Source organism: Lipotes vexillifer, unplaced genomic scaffold, assembly GCF_000442215.2.
Source record: "Lipotes vexillifer unplaced genomic scaffold, Lipotes_vexillifer_v1.1 scaffold21, whole genome shotgun sequence".
Classification (NCBI taxonomy): domain Eukaryota; kingdom Metazoa; phylum Chordata; class Mammalia; order Artiodactyla; family Lipotidae; genus Lipotes; species Lipotes vexillifer.
In genome coordinates, this window is record NW_006774065.1 from 1,794,743 (window position 1) to 1,822,426 (window position 27,684).

General features: G+C 39.6%; 1 protein-coding gene across 2 annotated transcripts in view; it reads left to right on the plus strand.

Annotated features, from left to right (window-relative positions):
• The window catches only part of SBNO1 (strawberry notch homolog 1), a 52,950-nt gene extending 31,123 nt beyond the window's left edge, over nucleotides 1-21,827 (plus strand). For both annotated transcript variants that reach the window (XM_007448671.1, XM_007448670.1), the window contains 16 exons: nucleotides 1,371-1,568; nucleotides 2,208-2,375; nucleotides 2,474-2,649; nucleotides 3,119-3,250; nucleotides 4,592-4,727; nucleotides 5,448-5,560; nucleotides 5,651-5,722; nucleotides 6,193-6,292; nucleotides 8,583-8,657; nucleotides 9,340-9,486; nucleotides 9,915-10,009; nucleotides 10,110-10,202; nucleotides 16,663-16,800; nucleotides 17,477-17,553; nucleotides 18,585-18,778; nucleotides 20,314-21,827. In XM_007448671.1, coding sequence (XP_007448733.1) covers nucleotides 1,371-1,568; nucleotides 2,208-2,375; nucleotides 2,474-2,649; nucleotides 3,119-3,250; nucleotides 4,592-4,727; nucleotides 5,448-5,560; nucleotides 5,651-5,722; nucleotides 6,193-6,292; nucleotides 8,583-8,657; nucleotides 9,340-9,486; nucleotides 9,915-10,009; nucleotides 10,110-10,202; nucleotides 16,663-16,800; nucleotides 17,477-17,553; nucleotides 18,585-18,778; nucleotides 20,314-20,456 — 2,057 coding nt within the window. In that variant the 3' untranslated portion in view covers nucleotides 20,457-21,827. The remainder of the gene's footprint in view (nucleotides 1-1,370; nucleotides 1,569-2,207; nucleotides 2,376-2,473; nucleotides 2,650-3,118; nucleotides 3,251-4,591; nucleotides 4,728-5,447; nucleotides 5,561-5,650; nucleotides 5,723-6,192; nucleotides 6,293-8,582; nucleotides 8,658-9,339; nucleotides 9,487-9,914; nucleotides 10,010-10,109; nucleotides 10,203-16,662; nucleotides 16,801-17,476; nucleotides 17,554-18,584; nucleotides 18,779-20,313) is intronic.
• Nucleotides 21,828-27,684: the final 5,857 nt, after the last annotated feature.

The window sequence follows — 27,684 nt, forward strand, 5'->3', positions numbered from 1 at the left end:
GGAATCTTAGTTCCCTCACCAGGGATTGAACCTTGGGCCATGGCCATGGAAGCACGGAGTCCTAACCACTGGACCACCAGGGAATTCCCTTGGCTCATGTAGTTTTTGAATGCACAAGTAATCCCATTTTAAATTGGGGCTTTAATGATTTGACTGGTGCTGAGTAGGCACTGTATTGAGCACTGCGCACACATGATCTCATTCAACTTGCAAGGGATCCATATGAAAGTAGGTTATATTTTTTCAGTTTTATAGACAGAGGAAGCTAAGGCACGGAAAGACTAAATGGTTAAGCGATATCCCCAGGTTGGCACAACTACTGGGTGATAAATGGGGAACCAAAATCCGGGCCTTTGTGTGTGTGTGTGTGTGCGTGTATAGTCTTCTTTAAAGAGACTTCTGTTAGTTTATTATTTAATTATTAGGAATACACTTATCTTTGTTTGTCAGACATTTTATAATAATGCAAACTTGGGTTTGTGTTTAGGTGGTTACTAAGTAAGCTCTTTGACTTTCAGAAGGTAACTTCTCAGGCTCTCTTTCTCTAAAATGGTGATAATAACTCATTATATTGTGAAGACTATCATACTGTGTGTTCTAAACACAGTGCCTGACACTTTAACCTTACCTTTCATCGGTTCTAAGAGATGCTTTTTTTTCCCTTACATTTTTAATATGCCTGAAAGTAGGTTGGCTATTATAATATAATTGACAGTATTTTTAAATTTTAGTGGCACAAAAAGTAATGCTGAGTCCTAGAGTTAGTAACAGAGGAGTCAGATAGATAGATGGTCATGTTTCCTTTTTGAATTATGTTCTCACCATCATTAATATGTGAACATTTTAATGTTCTGCTTAGTTTTGGTTGGTTTATTCCAGATATCTTTTATGAATATTCAGTAAGATAATTCACATCAGCACCTTGTTTGACTTTTAAAAATGTAGTTTTATAGATTAGTTTTTTTAGTATTCCATAAAGTATTTGCATATTTTATAAATCTGTAATTATTAGGCCTCTTCTCTCAACCTGATACACAAATTGTGACAATGCCAGAGATTCTGTTTCATCCTTGTTGCCTTGAGATGTTTATTTGGAAACTTGTACACTTGAAGGCTGTCTTGCATTTGTACTTATGTACCTGATTTCTTCTTAAGAATAATTGAATATAACCTGATTGCTTATAGGAATCCAAAAGGCTAGCTCTTGTTTATGAATTTTTAATTGTTCTTATATACTTAACACAAATGCTTTTTTTCTTCATTCCTCATTTGAGTTAACTAAGTGTATTAGCTCATGAACTAAATGTAACTTCATGGATCTTTAGAACAGTGTGTTTGGGCTGACTTTCTTGTTTGGGGTTTGAGGATAGGTGAAGAAATAACTCGAGAATCCAAAAAAGCAAGAAAAATAGGTGGCCTTACTGGTAGCAGTTCTGATGATAGTGGAAGTGAATCTGATGCCTCCGATAATGAAGAAAGTGACTACGAGAGCTCTAAAAACATGAGTTCTGGAGATGACGATGATTTCAACCCATTTAGAGATGAGTCTAGTGAGGATGATGAAGATGGTGAGTTCATGAATCTATTAAATGTAAGCTAAGGGATAGTTATTTCTGTGTGTTTATTTATTTATTTTTGGCTGCGTTGGGTCTTAGTTGTGACAGGCGGGATCTTTTGTTGCAGCATGCGGGCTTCTCTCTAGTTGTGGCACGCAGGCTGCAGAGCATATGGGCTCTAGTTGTGGCACACGGGCTTAGTTGCCCTGTGGTATGTGGGATCTTAGTTCCCTGACCAGGGATCAAACCTGCATCCTCTGCAATTGGAAGGCAGATTCTTAATCGCTGGACCACCAGGGAAGTCCCTATTTCTGTGTATTTGAAATGGGGTATTGTACTAAAACCATTTTTTTCCTATAGAAATCATCACACAGATTCTAATCATTGCTTGGTGGCAGCTCCAAGCTTGTCTGTCTTCTGGAGGTTCAGCACATTTATGTGAGATCATGACCTCAATTTTGTGCACTTATGTTTAACCTCAAACCATGGAATTTACCTTATGGTGTATGGGTGTCCTGGACCTCTGAAGTTGGTGGTGGTTTACAAGTTGTCCTTCAACAATACAAAAAAACTCAACGGTTGTTTCCTTTGGAAATTCTGTACTTGTGTTGTTAACAAATGATTTGATACATGTCTTTCCTTAATTTTCAGATCCCTGGTTAATCAGAAAGGACCACAAGAAAAACAAAGATAAAAAAAAAAAGAGAAGTATAGATCCAGATTCTATTCAAAGTGCCTTATTAGCATCAGGTCTTGGATCAAAACGACCTAGTTTTTCTTCTACACCAGTAATTTCACCTGCTCCTAACAGTGCACCAGGTATCCATGTGGAAGCTTGCTTTGTCTGTGAAATGTACTTTTAAACAAAACAAATACTTAAACTTTGTACTGATATTTAACAAATGTACTTCATCTAGCTAACAGTAACACCAACAGCAACAGTAGCCTTATAACAAGTCAGGATGCAGTGGAAAGGGCCCAGCAGATGAAGAAAGACCTACTTGATAAACTAGAAAAATTAGCTGAAGACCTCCCACCTAATACCCTGGATGAACTTATTGATGAACTTGGTGGCCCTGAGAATGTTGCTGAGGTAAATATGACTTGGTCAGGGCTGTGTCTCTTCTAGGTAATTTTTTGCCACTTTCAAACCCTTTAGAATAAGTGATATATTTGGTATCATCATATAATTATCTAATATCCTCTATTAGATCTTAGAACCCTTGTTCTACTCTAGTTGTCATCCCAGAGCAAGTAAATTCCTGCCCCTAGTATCTTGAGTATCTGCCCCAAGACACGGATCTCTGTTATTGCACCTGTCATGCAGGCTTTGTTATCATTGCCGCATGTCTGTTTTCTCCCCTGGAATTTGAACTTTTCAGAACCAGGCACTGTGTTGCAGTGTTCTCTCTCCCCCAGCGCCTGGTGCAGGACAGGTTGCACAGTACATGCTGGCTTCATTATCCCTTTCACCTCCCACCAAGTTTCTGTGATGGGAGCCCTGAGCTTCATGAACCATAGTCAGCTACGTTAATTGTAAGTGACGCTGTTTGGCTTTGTAGATGACTGGCCGCAAGGGGAGGGTTGTAAGCAATGATGATGGAAGTATATCTTATGAGTCAAGATCTGAACTTGATGTCCCTGTGGAAATACTAAATATCACGGAAAAACAAAGGTTTATGGATGGAGATAAGGTATGTTTTTCTGGGATGCTTTTTGGCGAAAAGAATAATGCCCATACATTTAGATTAATCTTTAGGTGTTTTCTTTTAATATAAATCGTGTCTGCTGAATGTTCTTACTCTATTTTTTTAAGTAATTACACGTAATCACTGAACATTTTACATGTTTTCATTATTTTCTTAGAAATCGAATGTGGTGTTTTGTGCATAGAATTAGATGTAGCTCTTGATAGCTTTGGAGGCCTTTGAAGTCTTTAATCAGAATATTAAATTGTGTTCTCTCAGGTCATCTTAGTGGCACTACACCTAATGCTACACCCTAGTGTCAGTGTAATCTTGAGTCTAGAAATATATTTAAGCACATGCCCCGATTACTGGGATCCTTTGATCTTGCTGTTTATTGTCTTGCTCTGCCATGTCCTATTGAGACGATTTACTCTGAATGGTCGTAGATTACACTTGCGTAACTGAGCACTGCAGAGGTTGTGGTCACCTTCAGAGGCCCTTTCTGTATGCTCTTATTGTTAAGTAAACTTCATCAATTTTCAGATTCTCAGATCAGTTCTTCCATCTAGTCGGAATTGCTATAAGCGTTTTGCTAAAAAATAGGAGTACCACTTAAGCCTCCTTCCTTAATCTAAAGGGGGTAGAATAAAATCTTATCTCTTTATCGACATTTTGCTTTGTATTTCAAAATTTTTTTGCCTCTGCAACTAGAAAATAGATGGTAGTTATTACCATTATCAAAGTTGTCTTTTAAATGTATTTAAAAGCTCATGCTACATATTTTAAAGATTATAGGTAGAGGTATTATCAGTTATTTTAAGTACTTGTTTCATTAGTAATTTAGGCTCGTGTGTGTTAGAAATTGTATTAGTTGGGATCAGATTTGGCTGTTAAGTGACAGAAAATCTAAAGTGGAAGTTCATTTCTCTCATGTACGAGTTGGAGTAGGGAGACCAGGACTGGTACGACCCCTTGAAGTCCAGGTCTCTTCTCTCTTGTTCCTTTAATATTCAGCCTTCCATTTCCTAGTTACCTCCATATTTCAGGTTCAGTCATTACACCTCTACATTTCAGCCAGCAGAGAGAAAAAAAAGAGGAGCGGAAGGGCATATCTTTGATTAGGGACATTTCCTGGACGTTGTTCATGTGACCTACTGGCTGGAGTGTGCCCACACTTAGCTATAAGGGAGACTGGGAAATGTAATCTTGATTTTGGGTGTCCTTGTAACCATGTACAGCTAAAACTGAGAGTTAGGAAGTAAAGGAGAATACGTATTGGTGGATGTTTCCCCACCTCTCTTTGTGCAGAAGTGATCTTTTGTTTTTTTCTCCTTACATTTGATACAGAATATTGCTATCATCTCAGAAGCTGCCAGCTCAGGTATTTCGTTACAAGCAGATAGGAGAGCTAAAAACCAAAGGCGAAGAGTTCACATGACCCTGGAATTACCATGGAGTGCTGATAGAGCAATTCAGCAGTTTGGTAAGTTCCTACACTGAGTTTCACTTCATAGCCAGGAATTACTGGGGAAATATTTTAATGCTAGATATACTAGAACTTGACATATATGTAGGTTTTGGAGATGTTTGTGCATTGCATATACCTTAAAATATAGAGGGCATCATGAATTTGTTTCTTGGCTGTTTTAAAAGCTGTAGAAGACCTATGGTAGGGCTTTCTGGCATCATATTCAAGAATGGGGCTCCTCAGGAGTACCTTCATTGTAGATCTCCAAGGATGTTATCCATGTCAGAGCAACTGCCACTTGATGTCTTTTTCAACCCCCAGTAGCTTCATTGAGGGCACATTGCTCCTCCCTTCCCTTCCATCTTCATGTCCCTGTGACCTGGTGATTTAAAACAACAACAACAATTTTGGGAGAATCCAGAGCAGCTGTGCATCAGCAACATTGTGGTCAACCAAACTGGGGTAGAACCAGTAATGTGTTTATCATTTAATAATGTTATGATAGTTTCTGCTCCCCCATAAGTGGGAGTATTGTTCTGAATACAGATGATGTTCAAGTTGGCGTTTTTGATTTTGTGCCTTTTGGGGAGTTAGGGTAATTGTTACATTCTTTAATTTTTCTTCTGGTTTAAAAATTTCTGGATACCAGCTTACTGTTAAGTGCTGGGAATAGGTCTCAGAATACTAGTGTCTAGAGAGCACAATCAGCGAATTTTTTTTTAAATGTCATTATAGGACGAACTCATAGATCAAACCAAGTTACTGCTCCGGAATACGTCTTTCTGATTTCTGAATTGGCAGGAGAACAAAGATTTGCATCTATTGTTGCTAAAAGACTTGAGAGTTTGGTAAGTTTTTGAGTTATATAGATGTGTGTAAAAGATGATGTATGTTAACCTGTCTTCTGTGCCTTGATTGGAGATTTTATGTTTGGATAGGGTGCGCTTACACATGGAGACAGAAGAGCAACAGAATCCAGAGATCTGAGTAGGTTCAACTTTGATAATAAGGTACATTTCAGCTTTCACTATCTGTGAAAAATGATTGCAGTGTATGGTGTCTGTAAGGAACAGAAAGGGAAAGTGGTTGCTGTTTAAAACTTAAAGCTGCCTCCTCTTATGGTTTTGCTATAAAATCATGGCTAGTGCCGTAAGACACATGGCAGTTAGATCTTTGGTGATCAACTGTGCAATATAATCATCTTCTCATTCCTATTGGAAAATAAGATTATAATAAATACATGTGGATGAATGAAGTGTGAGTTCCCAGAAGTAAAGAAAGTTGTTTATTTATGGAACGCCTGCTGTGTACAAAGGTGTGGATGAGGCACTAGGCAGTGTAAAATATATATAAAAATAATTGAGTCCTGCTATTTTTGACTCTTTGGTACAATAATAGTTTTTATAGCATTCACTTGGTCATGTGATTGAAGAGTATCCAAATGCTGAAACTTGTTAAATTTATTTGGTTTTTATTGCAGTATGGAAGAAATGCTTTAGAAATTGTCATGAAATCCATTGTAAACCTAGATTCTCCTATGGTGTCACCACCTCCAGACTATCCTGGAGAATTCTTTAAAGGTAACTTTTAAAAATAATCATAACAAAGGAAAATGAGTACTGACAAGACGGTACTAAAACTCATTCTAACATGTGCTGCTGTTTTTAGTTTTCTTTGGACATAAAATATATAAAATTTAGAAATTGATAGTTACCAGACACCTAAATTGATGTCTTATAATAAGCAGTAGATTTATTAAATTTCATTCAGGTGACGTGTTTTTACTGTTGATAGAGTTCGTTGCATGTTGTTTAATACTAGATTACTAGAGGAAAAATGGTTTTGTTAGATTAATTTGAACATGACTATGCCATATAGCTTTTAAAATTTAAAGTACCTAGGTAAATAATCTGTGGGGGCTAGTGGAGGTACAGATAAAACAAAACTGGCCGTGTATTAACAGTTGTTAAAACTGGGTGCTGGGTACCTGTGGTCCATAGAATATTCTCTTTACATTTGTGTGTATTTAGAAATTTTTATATTTAAAAAAAAGTCCTAAGTAGTGCTATAGAAATTCTTAGATGTATCTTGCAAATCTGAAGAATAGATTTTACCCCATTAATATTAGTAGTCTGGATGGTTTCAGTAGTTCAGCAAACTGAAAATATTTTGGAAAATAAACAGATGTAAGGTATTTGAAACATTATCCTTATAGAGTTAGCATTTTTTACTAGGAAGTCCTTTCCAATTGAACCCATGTTTAGTGTTGGTAACAGTCCATATTGACATAGCTGGCAGGGGTGCTTATAATCACTGATGGCAATATTTAACAAAACAAAAAACCAATAAAGTTTTGGCCCTGTTCTTTTTTCTCCCTTTCCCTTTCGTTCCCGCTTATTTTCTTTTTATTTGGTCACTGGAGGGATTGTCAAAAACAACTCCCCAATTTATTTCTAATTCTAAAAAATTACATGTTTTTTATTCATTATAAGTGATGAAAACAATCTAAAAGTGAATAATGAGGAGCCCATACCCTCTCCTTAACTACCTGCTACCTACCAGTCTCTCACCTGCTGAGGTTAACAAATGTTGACAAATGTTGACAGTCTGAACAGGGACACACCTTAACACACCTTTATCCGTTTGTCTAAACACTTGCAACGTACTTTTCTCACTTGGTACATCACAGGCATCCCTTACAAATCAATAGCTATAGTACTAACACATATTTTAACAGTTGTGTAATATTGTACATCTAGCTCATGTAACAGTTTCTTCAGTTTTTCCCTTGTTGATGTTCAAGTGGCTTTCATTTTTTAGCATCACAAACAGTGCTGGAATTATAGCAGCTGTCCTTCTGTTCAGGTAATTTCCTCCCATAGGATGGGTTCCCAAAATGAGGATTTTTTGCATTGGAGCTCTGGCTACAGAGTTGTCATCTGCAGAATTTACACATTTTGAGCATGTAGCAGTCTAGCTGATTAAATAAATGTGTAAATTGGATATAATTATGCTTCCTGTTGATCCTTTTCTTTCATAAACCCTTTTTACTGTAAGTCTGGGTTAGAGCCTGGACACAAATACTTTTTAAAAGTTTTATAAACTGTCCTCTTAGTAACGTAATTCAGAACATGTTGACAGTTATGCACGTTGCTTATCTTCTGCATCGCCTTGTCAGTACTGATAGGTAACGTTTGGAAAGGAAGCATGATAATTTCCTTATATAAATTATTTAATCAGTATCCTGCTGTATGTTCAAAGTTGTTTAGATTCTGTGGGTGACAGCTTTGTAGCCAAGGATCTCCACTGCCAAGGGTTGTTGTTGAAAAGATATGACATTTTAGTGAAATAATAAAATATAATGTGAGGTTTGAGTACTCTAGGATTTTGAAGTGTCTAAAGATCTTTAGGGGCTGTGGGTTCCATTTAATTCAGCTAATAGGAACTATGGAAGATACATAGACTGTGTCTTATATGCTAGAACTTGATCTAATTTGATTAGTCAGTTAACAGCTCATTGAGTTATTTGGGCTATAAGGTTTTTTGTTTGTTTGTTTTAATTTATTTTATTTTTGGCTGTATTGGGTCTTCGTTGCTGTGTGCGGGCTTTCTCTAGTTGTGGCGAGTGGGTTTCTCACTGCAGTGGTGCAGTGTCTTCTCCTGTTGTGGAGCACGGGCTCTAGGTGTGCGGGCTCTAGAGCGCAGGCTCAGTAGTTATGGCACACGAGCCTAGTTGTTCCACGGCATGTGGGATCTTCCCAGACCAGGGCTCTAACCCGTGTCCCCTGCATTGGCAGGCGGATTCTTAACCACTGCGCCACCAGGGAAGCCCTGGGCTATAAGGTTTTTTATAAATTTGTTTTATTATAGATGTTCGACAAGGACTGATAGGAGTTGGCCTGATAAATGTAGAAGATCGTTCAGGAATTCTTACTCTAGATAAAGGTAATGGTATGACTTTTGTATATATGTTCATAACTGTTGCTGTATCGTTATAGCCCGTTTTGTTGTTTATGCTTTCGTCAAGTTGAAGGGGAAGCTTCCAAGTCTCTAGGTCTCAATCCCTCGTTACTGAGTGCTCACAGAGCATTCTGGGTGGTTTTTGCTATGAATAACTATGGTTATTCAAGAAATTAAATCTCTATTCTCTCTACATAGCAGCAGTTCTCAAACCAGGTTGCGTATATGATGAGCTGTTGAGTTTTTTAAAAAGTACTGAAGCCAGGGCAGGAGCTCAGACATGGGTAATTTTCCAGAAGCTCCTGGGCATTCCTACTTGTGCAGCCAAAGTTGAGCTTCACTGACTTAACAGCACTTAAACTTTATGAGTTAAGACTTAATGTTGGAAAACTAACATTCTGTTGTGCTAAATTATATTCATACTTTGAATAAGCGAAGCTGAAGTTGCAGAATTTCAATTTGGCCAACATCTTTTGCGCATGTAGTATAGTCGTGCTAATTGCTGGAGGTAGAAGTGGTCGCAGTATAGCCCTGTTCTGGGAACAGTACGGGAGTTGAGAGGGAAGGCTTAGAGAAGAAAGTGAGACTCTTACTAGGCTGAGAGGAATGCATTTTTAAAATTGCCATTTGAATGCATTAAATCTTTCATACAATCTTGTCATTGCAGATTATAACAACATAGGAAAATTCTTAAATAGAATTTTAGGCATGGAGGTGCATCAGCAGAATGCGTTATTTCAGTATTTTGCAGACACACTTACTGCAGTTGTTCAAAATGCCAAAAAAAATGGAAGATATGATATGGGAATCTTAGGTAAGTTGGGAAATTTTTAAAACATCATATGTATTCTTTTTTTCTTTCTTTTTAATTAATTTATTTTATTTTTGGCTGCATTGGGTTTTCTTTGCTGCACATGGGGTTTCTGTAGTTGCAGTAAGCGGGAGCTACTCTTCGTTGTGGTGCGTGGGCTTCTTGTTGCCGTGGCTTCTCTTGTTGCAGAGCATGAGCTCTAGGTGCACGGGCTTCAGTAGTTGTGGCACGCGGGGTCTAGAGCACAGGCTCAGTAGTTGTGGCGCATGGGCTTAGTTGCTCTGTGGCATGTGGGATCTTCCCCGACCAGGGCTCGAACCCGTGTCCCCTGCATTGGCAGGCGGTTTCTTAACCACTGCGCCACCAGGGAAGCCTGTCATATGTATTCTTGATGACATTTTTTTTTAATACTTATATGTTGCTTTTTCAAGATCTTGGTTCTGGAGATGAAAAAGTGAGGAAAAGTGATGTTAAGAAGTTTCTGACTCCAGGATATTCAACCTCTGGCCATGTAGAATTATACACGGTAAGTTTAGAAAACGTGCACATTCAAGTATAATGTCATTTTCTGGTAAGCATTCTCAGAAGTGAGTTTAATTTAAATTTTATTATTATTTTTTTTACAGATAAGTGTAGAGAGGGGAATGTCCTGGGAGGAAGCTACCAAGATTTGGGCTGAGTTGACAGGACCAGATGATGGCTTTTATTTGTCATTGCAAGTAAGACTTGTCTCCCTTAAATGTTAGTTGTTAAGATATGTAATGTGTTTTCATTGCCAGAATTGTAATTATCTGTTCGCTTTGTGCTGATTTTCCAATTGAATTTAACTTTCTGTGTTTTGATAATTTATCACTGTAATTGTGATATATTTTTATTTAATACATTTTGAGGAGTATTATTAAATGCTAGTTTTAAATTATTACTTATTGGGGAATTCCCTGGCGGTCCAGTGGTTACGATTCCACACTTCCACTGCAGGGGGCACAGGTTTGATCCCTGGTCAGGGAATTAAGATCCTGCATAGTGCGTGGTGTGGGCAAAAAAAAAAAAAAAAAAAGTTTACATATTCTTAGTAAATTGAACCCTTTTTTTCCACAATATAGTGAGTGACCTTCTTTAGTCATAATAATGCTTTATTGTCTTCAAGATTCAGTTTTCATTTATTAGTGTAACTACATTCATTGGTTTAGTATTTGCCTGTGGATAGAGCTAAGGAGAGAGGATGTGTGAGTGTGTATGTGTGTGTGTGCACGTGTGTGTACGTGTTTACATTTAGACATATACATATACACACATAAATGAATGCATATTTATTTGTCCTGATCAAAACTATGGAATTTTGGGGCTTCCCTGGTGGCGCAGTGGTTGAGAGTCCGCATGCCGATGCAGGGGACATGGGTTCATGCCCCGGTCCGGGAAGATCCCACATGCCACGGAGCGGCTGGGCCAGTGAGCCATGGCCGCTGAGCCTGCGCTTCTGGAGCCTGTGCTCCGCAACGGGAGAGGCCACAACAGCGAGAGGCCCACGTACTGCAAAAAACAAACAAACAAACAAAAAACTATGGAATTTTAATCTTACCTCTTCTCTGATTTTTTTTTTTTTAATTTATTTTATTTTTGGCTGCGTTAGGTCTTCATTGCTGTGCGTGGGCTTTCTTTAGTTGCAGTGAGTGGGGGCAACTCTGTGGTGTGCGGGCTTCTCATTGTGGTGGCTTCTCTTGTTGAGAGGCATGGGCTATAGGTGCGCGAGCTTCAGTAGTTGTGGCACGTGGGCTCAGTAGTTGTGGCATGCGGGCTCTAGAGCACAGGCTCAGTAGTTGTGGCAGACGGGCTTAATTGCTCTGCCGCATGTGGGATATTTCCAGACCAGGGCTGAACCCGCGTCCTCTGCATTGGCAGATGGATTCTTAACCACTGTGCCACCAGGGAAGACCCTTCTCTGATATTTTGGTCTTCTTTCTTCCACACTAATAATCCCTGTTCTTCAGGGCACACAGGATGATAAAATATCATGGATACTATACTCTAGTGTTTCTGAAAATATTTTTGTTTTAATAATAACTTTTTTTGCATAAGCTTACTTTATGCTATTTAAAAAATAGTTATACTGTTTCTGCATGTCAACATATGGCAATTGTATAGTATACTCTTCTTTTAACTCTTAATTAATCTTAGTTCTATAGGTAATTAATTTATATTTAAAGCTCACCACTCACTCACTAGTCCTTAGGTTAATATCTCTCTAGTTATTTTGTCTGAAGCCCATTATGTAGTAGATTCAGGAAGGGCTTATGGAAACATTACTCCCTGAATTCTTACGTGCTGGTAAGTTTGTGCCTTTGTACTTGAAAGACAAATTTTACCAGACATGAAATCTTCTTTTTTTTGCGGTACGTGGGCCTCTCACTGTTGTGGCCTCTCCCGTTGCGGAGCACAGGCTCCGGACGCGCAGGCTCAGCGGCCATGGCTCACGGGCGCAGCTGCTCCGCGGCATGTGGGATCCTCCTGGGCTGGGGCACAAACCGACGTCCCCTGCATCGGCAGGCACACTCCCAGCCACTGCGCCACCAGGGAAGCCCAGACATGAAATCTTTAGTTCACGTTTTCTTTTCTTGGATATCTTAAAGATGCTGCTACTTATTCTTTTGAGATAGAATTGCTGTCAAAAAAAATTTTTTTTAATTATTTTTATTTTGGGCTGCGATGGGGCTTCATTGCTGGGCACAGGCTTTCTTTAGTTGAGGCGAGCAGGGGCTACTCTTTGTTGCGGTGCGCGGGCTTCTCATTGCGGTGGTTTCTCTTGTTGCAGAGCACGGGCTCTAGGCGCGTGGGCTTCAGTAGTTGCAGCATGTAGGCTTCAGTAGTTGTGGCTCACGGGCTCTAGAGTGCAGGCGTAGTAGTTGTGGCGCACGGGCTTAGTTGCTCCGCGGCATGTGGGATCTTCCCAGACCAGGGCTTGAACCCGTGTCCCCTGCATTGGCAGGCGGATGGATTCTTAACCACTGCGCCACCAGGGAAGTTCCCTACGTTTTGTTAATTTTTTAAAATTATGGTAAAATATATAACAAAATTTAACATTTTATCCATTTTAAAGTGTATGATTTAGTGTCATTAATTATATTCACAATGTTGTGCCAACATCACCATTAAACAGTAGCTTTCCCCTGGCCTGATAACCTTTGATCTATTTTCTGTCTATGAATTTGCATATCTTGGTACCTCATATAAGTGGAATCATGCAGTATGTGACAGTTGTGTCTGGCTTCTTTCAATCGGCATAATGTTTTCAAGGTTCGTCCATGTTGTAGAATGTGTCATAACTTCATTTCTTTTTGTGACTAATATTGCTTTGTGTGTGTGTAGCACATTTTGCTTTTTATTTGCAAATATTGGGTTGGCCAAAAAGTTCGTTCGGGTTTTCAGTAAGATGGTACCAAAAACCCGAACGAACTTTTTGGCCAAGCCCTTTATGGAGTGACCAACTGTAAATGAAGACCTGGTTCAAGAACTGCGTAAAGGAGACCAAATATGATGATGCCACAGGCAGGGTGAAACCATAAATAAGCTCTCTAGAGCAGGAATCCCTAAATTTTTTATGTCAGGGGTCAGGTAGTAATGATTTTAGGTTTTTCCAGAGAATATGTGGTCTCTGCTGACTATTTGTGGATTTATTTTTCTTAAATTCTTTAATTGAATTATGTACCCATGAATGCATTATTACACTTGTGAAAAAATTTAGATACAGATAACACTAAATTTTTTGATCATCCCCAGCCCTGGTTCCCTTCCCACCTTCCCAGAGGTAGCTACCGTTAACCAGTTTTGTGTCTATTCTCCCAGACCATTTTCTGTGCATTTGATGCATATGTATTGTAGCCATAGGAAACAATTTACTGTTTTAGGTGGTTGATTTGTTGTTGGTTATTTTTTTTACACCAATTCTATGATACAGTATCGATCGTTCTTTGAATTGCCTTTCTCACTAAACAGTCAGTCTCAGAGTGCTTTCTGTATTGATACTCATAGGACTAATTCATTCATTGTGGCTGTTGCATGGTATTCCGTGTTATGAATATACTATGGTTTATTTAGCCTGTGTCGTATTAATTGACTTTTAGGTTGTTTCTATTTTTTCTCTCTTAACAAAGGACATGCTTCTTTATGTACCTGTGTGAGTGTATCTCTAGAGTAGATTCAGAGAAATGGCATCACTGGATCTTAAGATCACTTACTTCTTTCTGTGTATGAATGAAAGGAAAAAATCTTTTGAAGATCCTGGAGGAGAAAACGTTTAGTTCTTAAAAGTCTGAAAAATGATTTCCCCCAGCTTTGTTCTTGGCTTCTAGTATTATCTTGAGGTTTCTCGCTAGGATGGGATAGGGAAAACTGAACAAGTAAAAGGACGTATCAGGATTGAGGGGAAAGGTAACAAGCAGATTTGGCTGAGTTTAAGTTGCTGCTTTCTCTCTCCTTTTTTTGTTTTTTTTTTTAAAACATGTTTATTGGAGTATACAATGCTTTACAACATTGCTTTACAATGTTGTGTTAGTTTCTGCTGTATAACAAGGTGAATCAGCTATATGTATACGTATATCCCCACATCCCCTCCCTCTTGTGCCTCCCTCCCACCCTCCCTATCCCACCCGTCTAGGTGGTCACAAAGCACCGAGCTGATCTCCCTGTGCTATGCAGCTGCTTCCCACTAGCTATGTATTTTACATTTGGTAATGTATATATGTTAGTGCTATTCTCTCACTTCGTCCTGGCTTACCGTACCCCATCCCCGTGTCCTCAAGTCTATTCTCTACGTCTGGGTCTTTATTCCTGTCCTGACCCTAGGTTCAACAGCATGGATTTTTTTCCTTCCTAAGAAACTTTCTCCCTTCCTTCCTTAAATTATTCTTAAGCTTAGGAGCCTCAAGCCATTTGGTCCATAAACCTGGTTTACTGGTCTCTGATTCAATAGCAAAGCTGTCAAACTGGATCTGGCTCCTAGTTGTGCATTTATGTGTGTGTATGTGTGTTTGAAAATCTTATTGAGATTATTGTAGATTCTCATGAGGTTATAAGAAATAATACAGAGAAATTCCTTTTAAACCAGTTTTCCCAATGGTAACATTTTACAAACCTATAGTATAATATCACAACCAAGATACTGATACAGTTCACTAGTTTTTATTCAGATTTCTCTGAGACGTTGGATGGGATTTTGATTGGTCCCTATAGGATATTGGTTATTTTATTTATTTATTTATTTTTGTGGTATGCCGGCCTCCCACTGCTGTGGCCTCTCCCGTTGCGGAGCACAGGCTCTGGACGCGCAGGCCCAGTGGCCATGGCTTATAGGCACAGCCGCTCTGCGGCATGTGGGATCTTCCCAGACCGGGGCGTGAACCCGTGTCCCCTGCATCGGCAGGCGGACCCTCAACCACTGCACCACCAGGGAAGCCCGGTTATATTTTTTTCACTTGAAAATTATTGCCAAATTGAGGCACTGGTAGATTTTGATGAAAATGCTGATCCACACCAGTTTCCCTTGAGTGAAAGGATGTGGTAGCGTTGTCCTTTGTTACTACTCTCTGCTGCACGGCCGCAGGCAGCTGGTTGTGACGAGTGAGGACCTTGGAAGAGACATCCTTCCAAGAAGCTGTAGCCTCCTTCATTGAGCCGCCTCAGCAGCAAGCAGTTTCAACTTGCCGTGTGTTTAACGTGTGTTGACATTAGGAAAGCCATGTCAGAATCACTTTTAATTCCACTGTAGTGTGATGATTTATTTTATAGTTACAATGAATTAACCTGGCACTGTCAAGATAGATCACACTGCTATGCGCTTTAAACACTGCCTTGAAGTATAGTTAGCTAGAGAATTTCACATCAGCTGATACAAAATTTTAAATGTATTTTTCACTTAACTTTTGTTTCATAGATTTTCCAGTAATTATATAAACAATGTTTCAAATTATTTGAACAAGTAAAAGACGAAGGATCTTTAGTATCAATGAAGAGAAAAGTAAAATATTAGGTCCTTTTATCAGCGTAAGAATTATCTTAATATAAAAAGGTAGTAGGGCTTCCCTGGTGGCGCAGTGGTTGAGAGTCCGCCTGCCGATGCAAGGGACACAGGTTCGTGCCCCGGTCCGGGAAGATCCCACATGCCGCGGAGCGGCTGGGCTTGTGAGCCATGGCCACTGAGCCTGCGCGTCCAGAGCCTGTGCTCCACAACGGGAGAGGCCACGGCAGTGAGAGGCCCACGTACCGCAAAAATAAAATAAAATTTAAAGAAGGTAGTAGCTTATTTAGCAAATGATTTATTTTGTAGAGGAGCTGGGAAAATACCTTTGAAACTTTTCTTTTTCCTTCAGTTTTGCTCCAGAGACTGTTGCTTTGAAATTGTTGCACCATTCTTCAAAAGAAATACTAATTTTCCCAATCTTATTTTTCCTTGCGTTAAATGGGGCTTTTTACAAATCTCAGGGTTCCTCTCATAAAGTCCAACTTTTAAAAAATTTTTAAAATAAAACAAATTCCATCATTTGTCTAATGCTTCGTTTTCTTCCACTTCTGCATCATATTTATGTATTATTTGTTCAGCATTTGGCTTTCTCCTGTTACAGCGTTACCATTTACAGATGAATTTGTGATATTTCATGTGATATTTTGCCGTCACACAACCATAGGAATAGGTTGTAGCACTGATGGAGTAGATGGATTCAGAGGACTGTGGGTGATCAAAAGGCATTATCTCGAAGGTTATATATTTCATTGTAACTTGAAGGAGAGTAACATAAAGTAGAGGTAAAATTATTTCCTGTGAAGACCCTTCCTGCCCACTACCTAGATTCTTACCTCACATACCTCTGAGCCTGTTGAGGCTGCGAGTCCAGTTTCCTGGACTAGAGGAAGCAAAATTGTCTCTACTGGACATCGTGCTTTAAGTCTTATTACTCAACACAATTTTCTAAAGATTGTCTTGCCTCAGAGATAAGGTCCATCAGCCTTCACTTTGGTGAGACCTTGTTCAAGTCGGTTACACAGCAGGTGTTATCCTTTCACACAGTTTTGTATTTACATACTCATTTGGCTTTGGTGTTGTGATGGTACAAAAAGCAAGCATGTCTTAAAGTGTGCAGTATTGAATCTTTATATTTCCTCATCTATTTATTTATTTATTTTTAATAGATAAGAAACAACAAGAAAACTGCCATCTTAGTTAAAGAAGTGAATCCTAAAAAGAAGCTTTTCTTAGTTTATAGACCAAATACTGGGAAACAGCTCAAATTAGAAATTTATGCTGATCTAAAAAAGAAATATAAGAAGGTATTTTTCCATTTGTACATGATGTTACATATAAATACTTGTTTTATAATAATATATTGCAACTATGTTTATGTTTATATGTAAATTGTCAATTTTTCCTATTTGATTACTGGAAAATTGTTTTCAGAAAAAGTTTTATCAACTCTTGTTAAATTAATATCCCAGTCTTAATGTTATCAACTGTTAGGAAACCGAAAGATGATTATTTGAAACAGCTTTTATGTTATCAGCAAAGGAAGTTTCTATAGTGCTAACTACAAAAATTAGAATTTTTTAAATAAAGGGAAGATGTACAAGACTGAAATTCCTTCCCACCAACTCTTGGTTTTACTGTGAACAGCTGTGTTTATATTTTGCAATAATTTCTGGAAAAACAGTGATAATCTGTTTTTCCTAACTTTACTATGTTATTTTGTTGTTAGTATTACCTTATATTACTATTATTTCTAGCCGTTTTTACTTGCAAACAATTATAATTAAGTTAACTATTTGAAATATTCATTACATGGGAAAAACCTCATGGCAGAGCTTTATGGATAGCATTCAAATGCAGGCAGTAGTGAAGACCATGTTTTCTATATAAAGATGGTTTTAAGTTGGCTTTAGAGACCAAATTAGGCAACCAGTTTGTTTAAAACAATACCTTTTCAATGAAATTTTTGTCTTATTTTCACAGGTAGTCTCAGACGATGCCCTGGTCCACTGGTTAGATCAGTATAATTCATCTGCAGATACTTGTACTCATGCTTATTGGTTAGTTTTCATTTTTCTCATCATATATTCCAAAGTATAATCAAGATTTAATTTAAACACCCCTTCATTCTTTAGCTATCTGTCCCTATAAGTACATAAGCAGATTATCAATTGCTCGGTGGTGTTCCTTTAAGCAGAGGTACTTGTTGGAAGTCTCTGGACCATGCACTGTTTTAGGTCTCCCCACTGATGCTTTGTTACTTCCAACCAAATGTTGTCTGCCAGCATGGACTTAACTATCATTCTTAGGGTTGAGACTTTTTCTTTCTCCTCTCCTTCCTTCCCTTCCTTTATTTTTTCCTTCCTCCAAAGTTTTATTGGTGTCCCAAATCAGTTTTATTTTTAAGGCTAGGGAACTTCTAGGAAACCACAGAGGTACCTCAAATAGTTAACAGCACTAGAAACTTTGTTGTTGAGCCCTGGAGCTGATCCTGCTGTGCTACTAGGCTAGCCAGAGGTGTTCTCAAGTCATTATGTTCATTCAGGGCATGAAAATGGACTATCTGGCCCACTTTTTGAAAAGGGATACAGGATATAGATGAATTTTAGCTAGGTTTTTATTTAGACACATGTAGGTAGATAAATTTGCTTTTGTTTATTTGCTGAGGGCTTTTCCACTTACATGATTTAGAACTGTATATTGGTAGTTTAATACTATAGAAATAACTGGCAGGATTATTTTATAAACTGACATTAATACAGTAAACTAATGGATATTAAAATGACAAATGCTTAAATGGATATCAAGACCAATAAATCAGCCCTTTTATAAGGGAGTCAGGCCCAAGAAATAACTAATTTTAAAATCAGTAGTGATACCTTAAGTTGGACATAATCCAATATGTCAGAAGGACTGCAGTCTACAAATTTTATCAGTAAAGGTGAATGACGGTAGGGCGTTTTCCATTTGAAATTAGGGTAGACCTTGTGGGCCTGTGTGTGTGTGTGTGTGTGTGTGTGTGTGTGTGTGTGTGTGTGCGTGCGCGCGCGCGCACGCACATATACATTTTTTCCCTTATTATCTATCCTAGGCGTGGCAATTGCAAAAAAGCAAGTTTGGGATTAGTTTGTGAAATAGGTCTTCGTTGCCGCACATACTATGTATTATGTGGCTCAGTACTGAGTGTCTGGACAAAAGTCGAGGGTGTTCTCGCATCTGTCAGTGGCACAAACGTGAAAATGCAGATAGTTCGGCTAAGAACAGAGGATGGACAGCGGATTGTAGGTGAGTTTTAATTTTTTTTTTGGTTTGAGCCTTGAGAAGAAAGATCAGGTCCTGTGTTTTTCTTATTTTGCTTCTAACGTCTTAGAATCTTAGCATCTATCTATTCTAGTGGTGGGGTAGAGCTTGCTTTATGTTATGTTCTTAAAAGGATAAACAGTAGTTAAGCTTTTGAATGGGTGTAGTTGGCTCTGGCTGAAATCCTGATGTGGTTGTGATTTTATGCTGCCCTCGGTGCTCTTGCTCCCCTCCCTCACTGTTGACATCTGTGCAGGCTCCCTGGTGTGAAGACTAAGGATTCTCTGAAGTCTTTATGTTCATTGTGCCACACTGAGACTATGGAAGTCAAAGCCGCTGTGCACAGAGGATGGACTGGAGTCCTGCAGGGAGCAAGGGAGACCAGGCTAACCGCTCCCACTGTTCCCTCAATGACAGGCCTCACGGAAATCCACCCAGTTATTGCACTTTCCCTTGTCACATTGTCTTTGTTTCTTTTGCAACAACCTTTCTCTGTATCCTGGGTTGCACATTGGTAGCCTGTGGGCTAGTCAGTCCATGGACATTTTTTTGATCCTCAAGTATTTTTGGTTGCGAGATTTCAATTGAGTTAGTTGCCACCTTTTAAAAATCAAAAGATTGTGGGCTTCCCTGCTGGTGCAGTGGTTAAGAATCTGCCTGCCAGTGCAGGGGGCACGGGTTCGAGCCCTGGTCCGGGAAGATCCCACACGCTACGGAGCAACCAATCCCATGCGCCACAACTACTGAGCCTGCACTCTAGAGCCTGCAAGCCACAACTGCTGAGCCCACGTGCTGCAACTACTGAAGCCCATGTGCCTAGAGCCCACGCTCCACAACAAGAGAAGCCACCGCACCACGATGAAGAGTAGCCCCCGCTTGCCGCAACTAGAGAAACCCTGTGTGCAACAACAAAGACCCAGCGCAGCCAAAAATAAATAAATAAAATAAATAAATTTATTAAAAAAAATCAGAAGACTGGATTTCTATCTTCAAAACAACAACAGCAGCAGCAACAACAGAGAAGCTTGGAACATTGAGCCCCTGTTCCCACATGGGAGGAGTTAAAGTTCCCTTACCCAGGATATATATACTCTCTAGTTTGCTGACTTCCACACTGTGCCACTTAGAAGTTACTGCTTCAGTATGCATTTGAATTTGCAGCCACTATTCTGTAGTCTCTTTGGTACATTAGTACATGCCAAAGAAGGTGGTGCTTGCATACATTTGTGGAGCTTCAAAGATAGTAGATAGGAAGGTACTGTACTTGGCCTTCTGTTGCTTCAGCAAGAAGATGGTGTTGCACTAGACACATGCATGTGCTCAGGTATTTGTGGGTGACGCTGCTGAGGAATTGGGCTACTTCTGAAGGGGCCAGTTCAGTTATTAGGTTTTTAGTTTTTTTGTGGAGTCTTATTCATTAAACTTAATATTATACTTCATTTGGAATTTGCTATGAAGCTGTAAAACAGTGTGGTTTCTCTGGGAAGCAGCCTTTATAAATTCTTGTTTTCTAATTGCAGGTTTGATCATTCCTGCAAATTGTGTGTCTCCTCTTATAAATCTCCTGTCAACTTCAGACCAGTCTCAACAGCTTGCAGTCCAGCAGAAACAGCTCTGGCAGCAGCGTCACCCCCAGAGCATCGCCAATTTGAGCAACGCATAAGAACAGACAGGTTTCAACATGGATGTATATGAAATGCTGTTGAAGCATATCATTTGCATAAAAATCAGGGACAGTTTCCAAAGAATTATAATTTTTTTTCAGTTGTGCTCTCTCTCTAGTTAATTTTTTGGGAATAAGGACAAACCTGGAATAGATAGCAAAACTGAAAATCAGCAGTGCCGATGGTGGTACATATGTCTTTCCTCGTGCTTTTCCCATGGTACTTACCGTATGCTTTTACTTTGGGTGAGCAGAGGGGTATGTGCGTGTGTGTGTCAGTCTGTCTGTTTGTGAGTTTGTTAAAAGCTACGAACCATAATTGGTTTAAAAATGCTTGGAACTTCCCAAACTGGCTTTACTTTTATGTTATACAGTGCTCAGGGTTAACGCAGTACATCCATGCCATTGCTGGGGGACTTATCCCCGGATGCATGTGTTTTGAGTCTATAAATAGAGAAAATATATATTGGTTTCTTTTTCCAACTTATTAAAACAATAGGTTTATTAAAGCATGAAATGAAAGGTTACATATCATGCATTCAGGTTCTTTTTCTAGTTTTTGTTCTGACAGTGCATGTCTTTGAAAGCATGCGTAAACAAGATTAACACAGAAGTCAAGTAACGGAGAGAAACATTTGTAGATGTACAGCATTGTTTATTGCATTTTTATAGTGTTTATAACTTGGTATTGCTTCAAACCCTGCGAAATCACCTTCTCCCATTCTCCCTGCCCCAGGTTTCTTGTCAAGGTAATGAGTACATACATTTTTTGGTGATAAAACTCTTAAAAGTTAATTTTAATGTATTAATAGTATTCCTAATGTGTGCTGCAAAAATGGCTACAAGCCTGCTTTTCTTAAAATTACATTTTTCTTAACTTAAAGATAGTTTTAGAAAGAAGTACAAATTGGCTTCCGTCTTGCAAACAATCTTTCTTTTTTTTTTACTTCGTTATCTTAATTTGCTTTGTCACTCTTAAAAATGGAAACCGTACTTGAGTTGTAAACTAGACAATGAGGAAACACTTGAGGCTTCTGCTGTATGTTTATTTCTTGTTGTTATTGTTGTTACCCAGTAACTTGAATATTGTTTAATGTGTTGTAAGACATTGTAGAGTTTATCTCAAGCTGTTAAAAATGGTAATGTACAAATGTGAATAGACACTTATCTATAATATGGGTAAGTTTTGTTTCGCCTATAATAGATGTTTATAAAAACAAGCGAGGGGACAGTTGGTCTTTTTGTTTCCTTTCCTTTTTTTTTTTTGCTTGCACAGGTTGCACTATTGAAAAACTGAGATTGTATAAACCTGGTCAAAAGCTGCAAGATACCACAATCTTGTAGATGTCAAATAAAAAGTTATTATACTAAGCAGAAGTGGACTCTTGTTTAGGCCCTCACCACCTTCAAAAGTAGTCTGTGATGGGGATGCTGCAGAACTTGCGTGTTGCTCAACATTCCAGGTAGCCTTATATTTTGGTTTAAAACCTACCCCTCAAAATTGAAATGGTGTTGAGGAAGGGGTAAAATGATAGTACTTTTGAAAGTTTCTCAAGTTGAACTGTTCTCCTTTGTAACTTTCTAAACTTCTTGCAGAATTAGGTGAGATATATGTTAAGTGATGGGAAAGCTAGGGCTATCATCCTCTTGTGTTTCTTCAAGGCTGAGTTTGGTTATGTCACGTTTACCATAAGTTTTCTTTCTTTGGATTTATTTATTCTAGACGCCTAAAGGAACAAATGGAGAATAATTTCTGTTCTTTGGCATATTTTGCCCAGTGGATGCAACTTTTATCCTCAGTCTAGTCCTTATATCTCAGGCAGTGATCCATATGAATATCAACCAATGTCCCTTGTTAGGGCCACTAGACCCAGCTGGCAGTCAAGAGCAGAATTGTTCCCCTGCACCAAAACTTCCCAGTTAGTTCTTCTGTTTTTAAATCAGGAGCCCAGTCAGCTTCCATCAACATCCCAAGGTGAAATAGAGCTGTGGAGGGGGAAGCATTACAAGCCTGTTACCTCCAGTGAGACAAAATGGCAGGGTTGGGGAAAAGAGACTCCCTCTTGGAGGCTTGGCCCAACTTCCCTTTTTTGTGTGTGGGAGTATCTTTTTTAGCAGGTTATGGTTTTTTCCAAGCAGCTTCAGTGTGAGGATTCTTTAGCATGCAGTTAGTTGACCCTCACAATTTATGATGTAATGTTTGCTCTTGGAATAGCTATCTTGTTACAAAGGGGGATATATGTATGTTCTGTTCTTTGTAGAACAGCTTTGTTTTGCTTTTTTAAAAAAAAGTCCAGAAATAAGGCCTCTGAAAACTCTCAAAGTAGACCTCAGAAAGGCAGCCGTGTAAATGGATGGGGAGCTGAGGTGCCACGTGCACATGCTTATCGTGGTGTGGTGTGCATGTGAGCGCTGGCAGTCTGCTTCCCATCCTCCTCTCTGGAGGTGAACACATGACCTTTAACACTGTGCCCTTACCCAAGTCAGCAAGTTTTAGGTTGGTCAACATGGGAAAACCCAGCATTCAAGGTCCTCCTCTGTCAAAAAATCAAGTCTCAACAACAGCTAACTTCTGTACAACAGATCCTTGTATTTCAGGATCTGAATGCCACCTCTGAACCCAGGGACCTTGTTGAACCTGATGTGAGTCCATTTGGCCTCTGTAATGCCTTTTCTCCCTTTTTAGCAATATGGCTCAGAGCACAAAGATTTGATTACAAGTCACGTTAGTGTTTTCAGAGTTTACAGTGCCGATTGTACTGAAAACCACTTTCCCAGTCCAGAGCTGCTCAGATGGTATTGGCGGGGGGGGTTAGTGTTCCCCTAATTTAGCACCTTCCCTACCACAAGCTGCAGTTTAGTGGGATAATCCAGATAGTTATCAACGATATGAATTCCTAAAAGTATTAATAAGGTATTTTTAAACACACTTGATGAAAACGTAAATATCTTAAGCAATTTTCCCTTTTTGCTGCTAAATTGCCGATACACTCTTCATTATCTTTTCTTTGCATCTGTATATAAGTTAGCAAGAACCTGCATCCAAAGCAATGTAGTGTTGTGTGTATGTGTGTGTATATATATATATATATATTTATTCCAATCCAGCTAGCACTTCAGAAACCTTTTTGAGTTGTAACAGTAAACCTTTTACTTGTATTCTGCTTCATCTGTAATGGTGAAAGTTCTAGATTACCAAGCTCCAGGGGTATATAATATTCTAGAAGCATAAGTTTCTGTCTGTAGCCACTGGGGCATTCATTTGCTAATCTCCATGTGATGCTATTAGAGCAACTTCTAACAGGCATGACGAGAAAGGGTACCAGACACTTAACGTTGTATAATGGGAGCCTTTCCCCAGTCCCCTCCACTTTCCAGTTTAGCAGGAGGGGGAAAAAAGCAATAGATTAGAAATGATTGATGCATTTCAGTTTATGAAAGTAGGAGCAGAGGAAAAGTGTTTTTCACTTGGGTCCTTTTCTTGATCAGATATTAAGAGGGAGGTCCCTATCTAAATACTCTCATTTTAAAAATGTACCTGAAAAAATAAAATAAAAATGTACCTGAATGATATTTGATAGTTTCTAAGAATGGTGCTACATAAGAGTCGCTGTTAGACCGGTATGCAGTTAACAGATGTTCGGTTAGTGCAGGCATCCCAGGGACAGTAGGCATTTGTTGACTATCCTTTCTCTATGTCTGGAGTCTCCTTGGCTAACACCACACCTCGCACGCTCACTGTGCACGCTTTGCTGCTGGAATATGCAGCAGGCAGTCCATGTCATGGCTACAGCTGCGAGCAAAAGCCATTTGTAAAAAGTCCTCATTGGATGTCAGTTGTCTAGTACAAAGGCAGTGTCTTTTAAGGGCATATAAGTGAAGGAAACACATCTATAGATACCTGCAACTCGAGCTAGCTAGTAATTTTTTTTCTGCGTACTTGAGGTGAAATCCAAAACCCACCTTCTGATTTTATGCTGTACTTATATATATATATGTACATAATGTGTATATATAGAAATGTTGAGTTGTTTTTGAATTCTGAATGTAAATATTTCTTGTAAATTGGGACGCCACCAGCTTGTTTTTCTCTTTTCCCTCCTCCCTTCAATCCTATTTATTCTTTTCTTGACTTCCCATAGGGGGCTTCTTACAATTTGTTTCTTTTTCTTGGATGTAGAAACGTATGAAAAACTTCTTAGTTGAATTTGTTCATATATTTTAGAATTCGGTTTTGCATCTTTACTATAGAATTCCTGTGTCTGTTTTGTGTTAATATTTTTCAACATGCCTGATTGTGTTTTGCATTTTTATTACTGTGTGCAATGCATTGTATTGGGGGGAATGTACTTGAGTGCAATTTCTTATACTGTCATTATATGACTAGTTATGCTCATTTATGTTCCTCTTTGGAAGCTATAGTGAGCCTCATGTTTTCACCTAAAAAATTTCTTCCCAAGACTTCCTTTAAGCTCCTCTAACTTCTTCAGTGCATTTGGGATCAAACTTGCTCTTCAGTAAACCCCACTTGTTCCTACCCTTGCAATTTTTCAGGCCTGCACCAAATCCTTCATCCTTGTGGGTTTCCAGCTGAGAGGAAAATCTTGCAGATCTGAACAGTGATTTATGACCTGCTACTGCTGCAGATTTTCTGTTTCTTTAAGAAGTCCAGCGTGTACTTTTAGCCTGCAAGTAACAATCAGAAGCTTACTTTCCAGTGAGCATGGGTAATCTGCTTCTGCTCCCACCAGTTAAGGATATTTATAGCAGGAGTGGAGACAGACCTGGTACATGCTGGTGTCCATGCTGACAGATGACATTAGAGAATGTCCTTTAAGGGACAGTTGTCCTCCGGAATCAAGCAGCACAACTGCTGTGGAGGCTTCCATGAGCCTTCAGCTCAAGGGTTGATTCTGTGCTGAGGGTAAAACAGCCAGTTAACTGTGGAGGGACTGGCTGGTAGGATCTGCTGGGCTATCCCGCCACCAGTGAACTGGTGAATTGATCTTGACTAGATTGGCTGTAAAGCTAGGAGCTGAGCTGGATCAAGGCATTCTTAATGATTGGATTAGTGTTGCCAGTAGGGCAGACCCAGGGGTGGCTCACAAAAGTGGTGGTAATCATCACCAGGGAGGCAAACATTGCATTTTTACTTACAGATTTTGCACTTTTAAGAAAATCTTCCTCCTTAACTTTCAGGAAAGATAGCCGTGAGCCTTTCTTGGGCCTTCATTCGTGTACATGTTTCTCTCGTTACTACTGAACTTCGTAGACTTACTGAAATTTAAAAGTTGTCTGCATTTAGGTAAGTCTTAGGAACCTAATTTGTCATGAAACGGGGCCTTTCAGAGGAGAGCTCCAGTGGGAATCCCTGTCCCAACACGTCCTGCCCGGTTTTCCTCCTCTGGCGCCCGTGGAGCAGCAGCCATCAGGACACCATGAGGCTAAGACTACACCCTTGTAGTGCAGAGTCGAGCAAGGGGTGCCACCTGGGAACGTCAGTTCTCTTTGATACTTGCAGGTCAGGCCTCCTTGGGGCTGAGGGTCAGTCCGCAGGCCCCTTAGTGAGAACTCCCTGGCTTTTCCTCCCACCCTGTCCTGAGGGCCTTTTTGCTGTGACAGTATTTGTGGCACTGAAGAGGATAAAGAAGCTTCAGCCTTCTTTCTGACTTCCACTTTACGGGGCAGAGAGCTTTTTTTCTACGTAGCACATTGCAGTCTCACCTCCATCAGAAAAAATCATCCTGTTCATGGTTTATACTGAATTTGCAAACTACTGATATTATTTTTCAATAACCACTTGTATCTACCATCAACCATGAGAGGTGGGAAGAGGTACGCTGTATCTCTGCAATAAAACTTTTGCCAGGTTCTACCTCTGCTGAGCAAAGGATACTTTTATACGTAGGCATAGATCTTCCTTCCTTTACTGATCTGACATGGTGCATCTTGAGACAACATATGATGGAATCCAAAGACAATTTGAAACAAAGGTGGATGTAAACTCTTCTGGTTGTTTCTGTTCTGTTCTCTTTTTTAAAATCTCTCTTTTTATATTGCTCCTCTGTTTTGAATGTCCGTCAGCGTGTGCAGGGTACGCGCCGTTCCGGTGATACTGCACTGCTTCAGCCTTCCGTGGTCATACGGTACCGAGTGTCCAGAAACGATTGTTCTGACCGTTTTGATTTGTAACTTAAAAAATTGGGTCTCATGCAATAAAAATGTATTGGCTGCATTTAGCGAGGTTTATACCCTTGCAAGTAAAAACGATCAACCATGAAGCGTAACGAATTCTGTATTTAGGTTTTTTGTTGTGTCTTTTGATTTTTTTCTGGGTTTTTTTTTTCCTTTTTTTGTAAGATTCTTAAATAAATTAAACTGGCTAATATGCTGCTTTTCTCTGTGTATTTTCTTTGTCTGGGTTCTGAGCACCCCTTTAAGCTGTGTCAGGGCAACCACGCTCACCTAGAGAGCTTCTTTCCGTTGGGGGCTCGGACTTCTTTTATGTTGGTGTTTTATTTTAAATGAATTCTAGAAGACTTCTCACGATGTGGAGAAAATGCAACCCAGCATTTGTTAGAGTCAGAAATGTCCGTGCTGCTGCAGAGCTTCAGTGAGTCAGCACTGGGTGCCCAGGCTGGGGGGCTTGGGTCATGGGGTGTCCTCCCTGAAAGGTGCCACGAGTGTTGGAGGACTTGGGGGTATGAGGCTTCCTATTTAGAATTCATTCCTGATGGTGCACAGCCATCCAGTCTGTGAGTCTTAAGATTGGAGCTCTGCTTAAGAAAAAACAAAACGGAAACTACTGCAGACAACATAGCATGTGCCAGTCACTGGGGTGCTTTCTGTAGTCCTTTTCGTAGTCCTCAGTCCTCCTCTAGTTTTCAGATGAAAAGCCTTTTAGTTTCTAATTTTTGTGGAAATTCGTGACTGTATATCTTCTATTTATTTTTGGCTGTGTTGTGTCTTCGTTGCTGTGTGCAGGCTTTCTCTAGTTGAGGCGAGCAGGGGCTACTCTTCGTTGCGGCGCACGGGCTTCTGATTGTGGTGGCTTCTCTTGCTGTGGAGCACAGGCTCTAGGTGCGTGGGCTTCAGTAGTTGTGGCATGCGAGCTCAGTAGTTGTGGCACGTGGGCTCTAGAACGCACGCTCCGTAGTTGTGGTGCACAGGCTTAGTTGCTGTGCGGCATGTGGGATCTTCCCGGACTGGGGTTCGAACACTGTCCTCT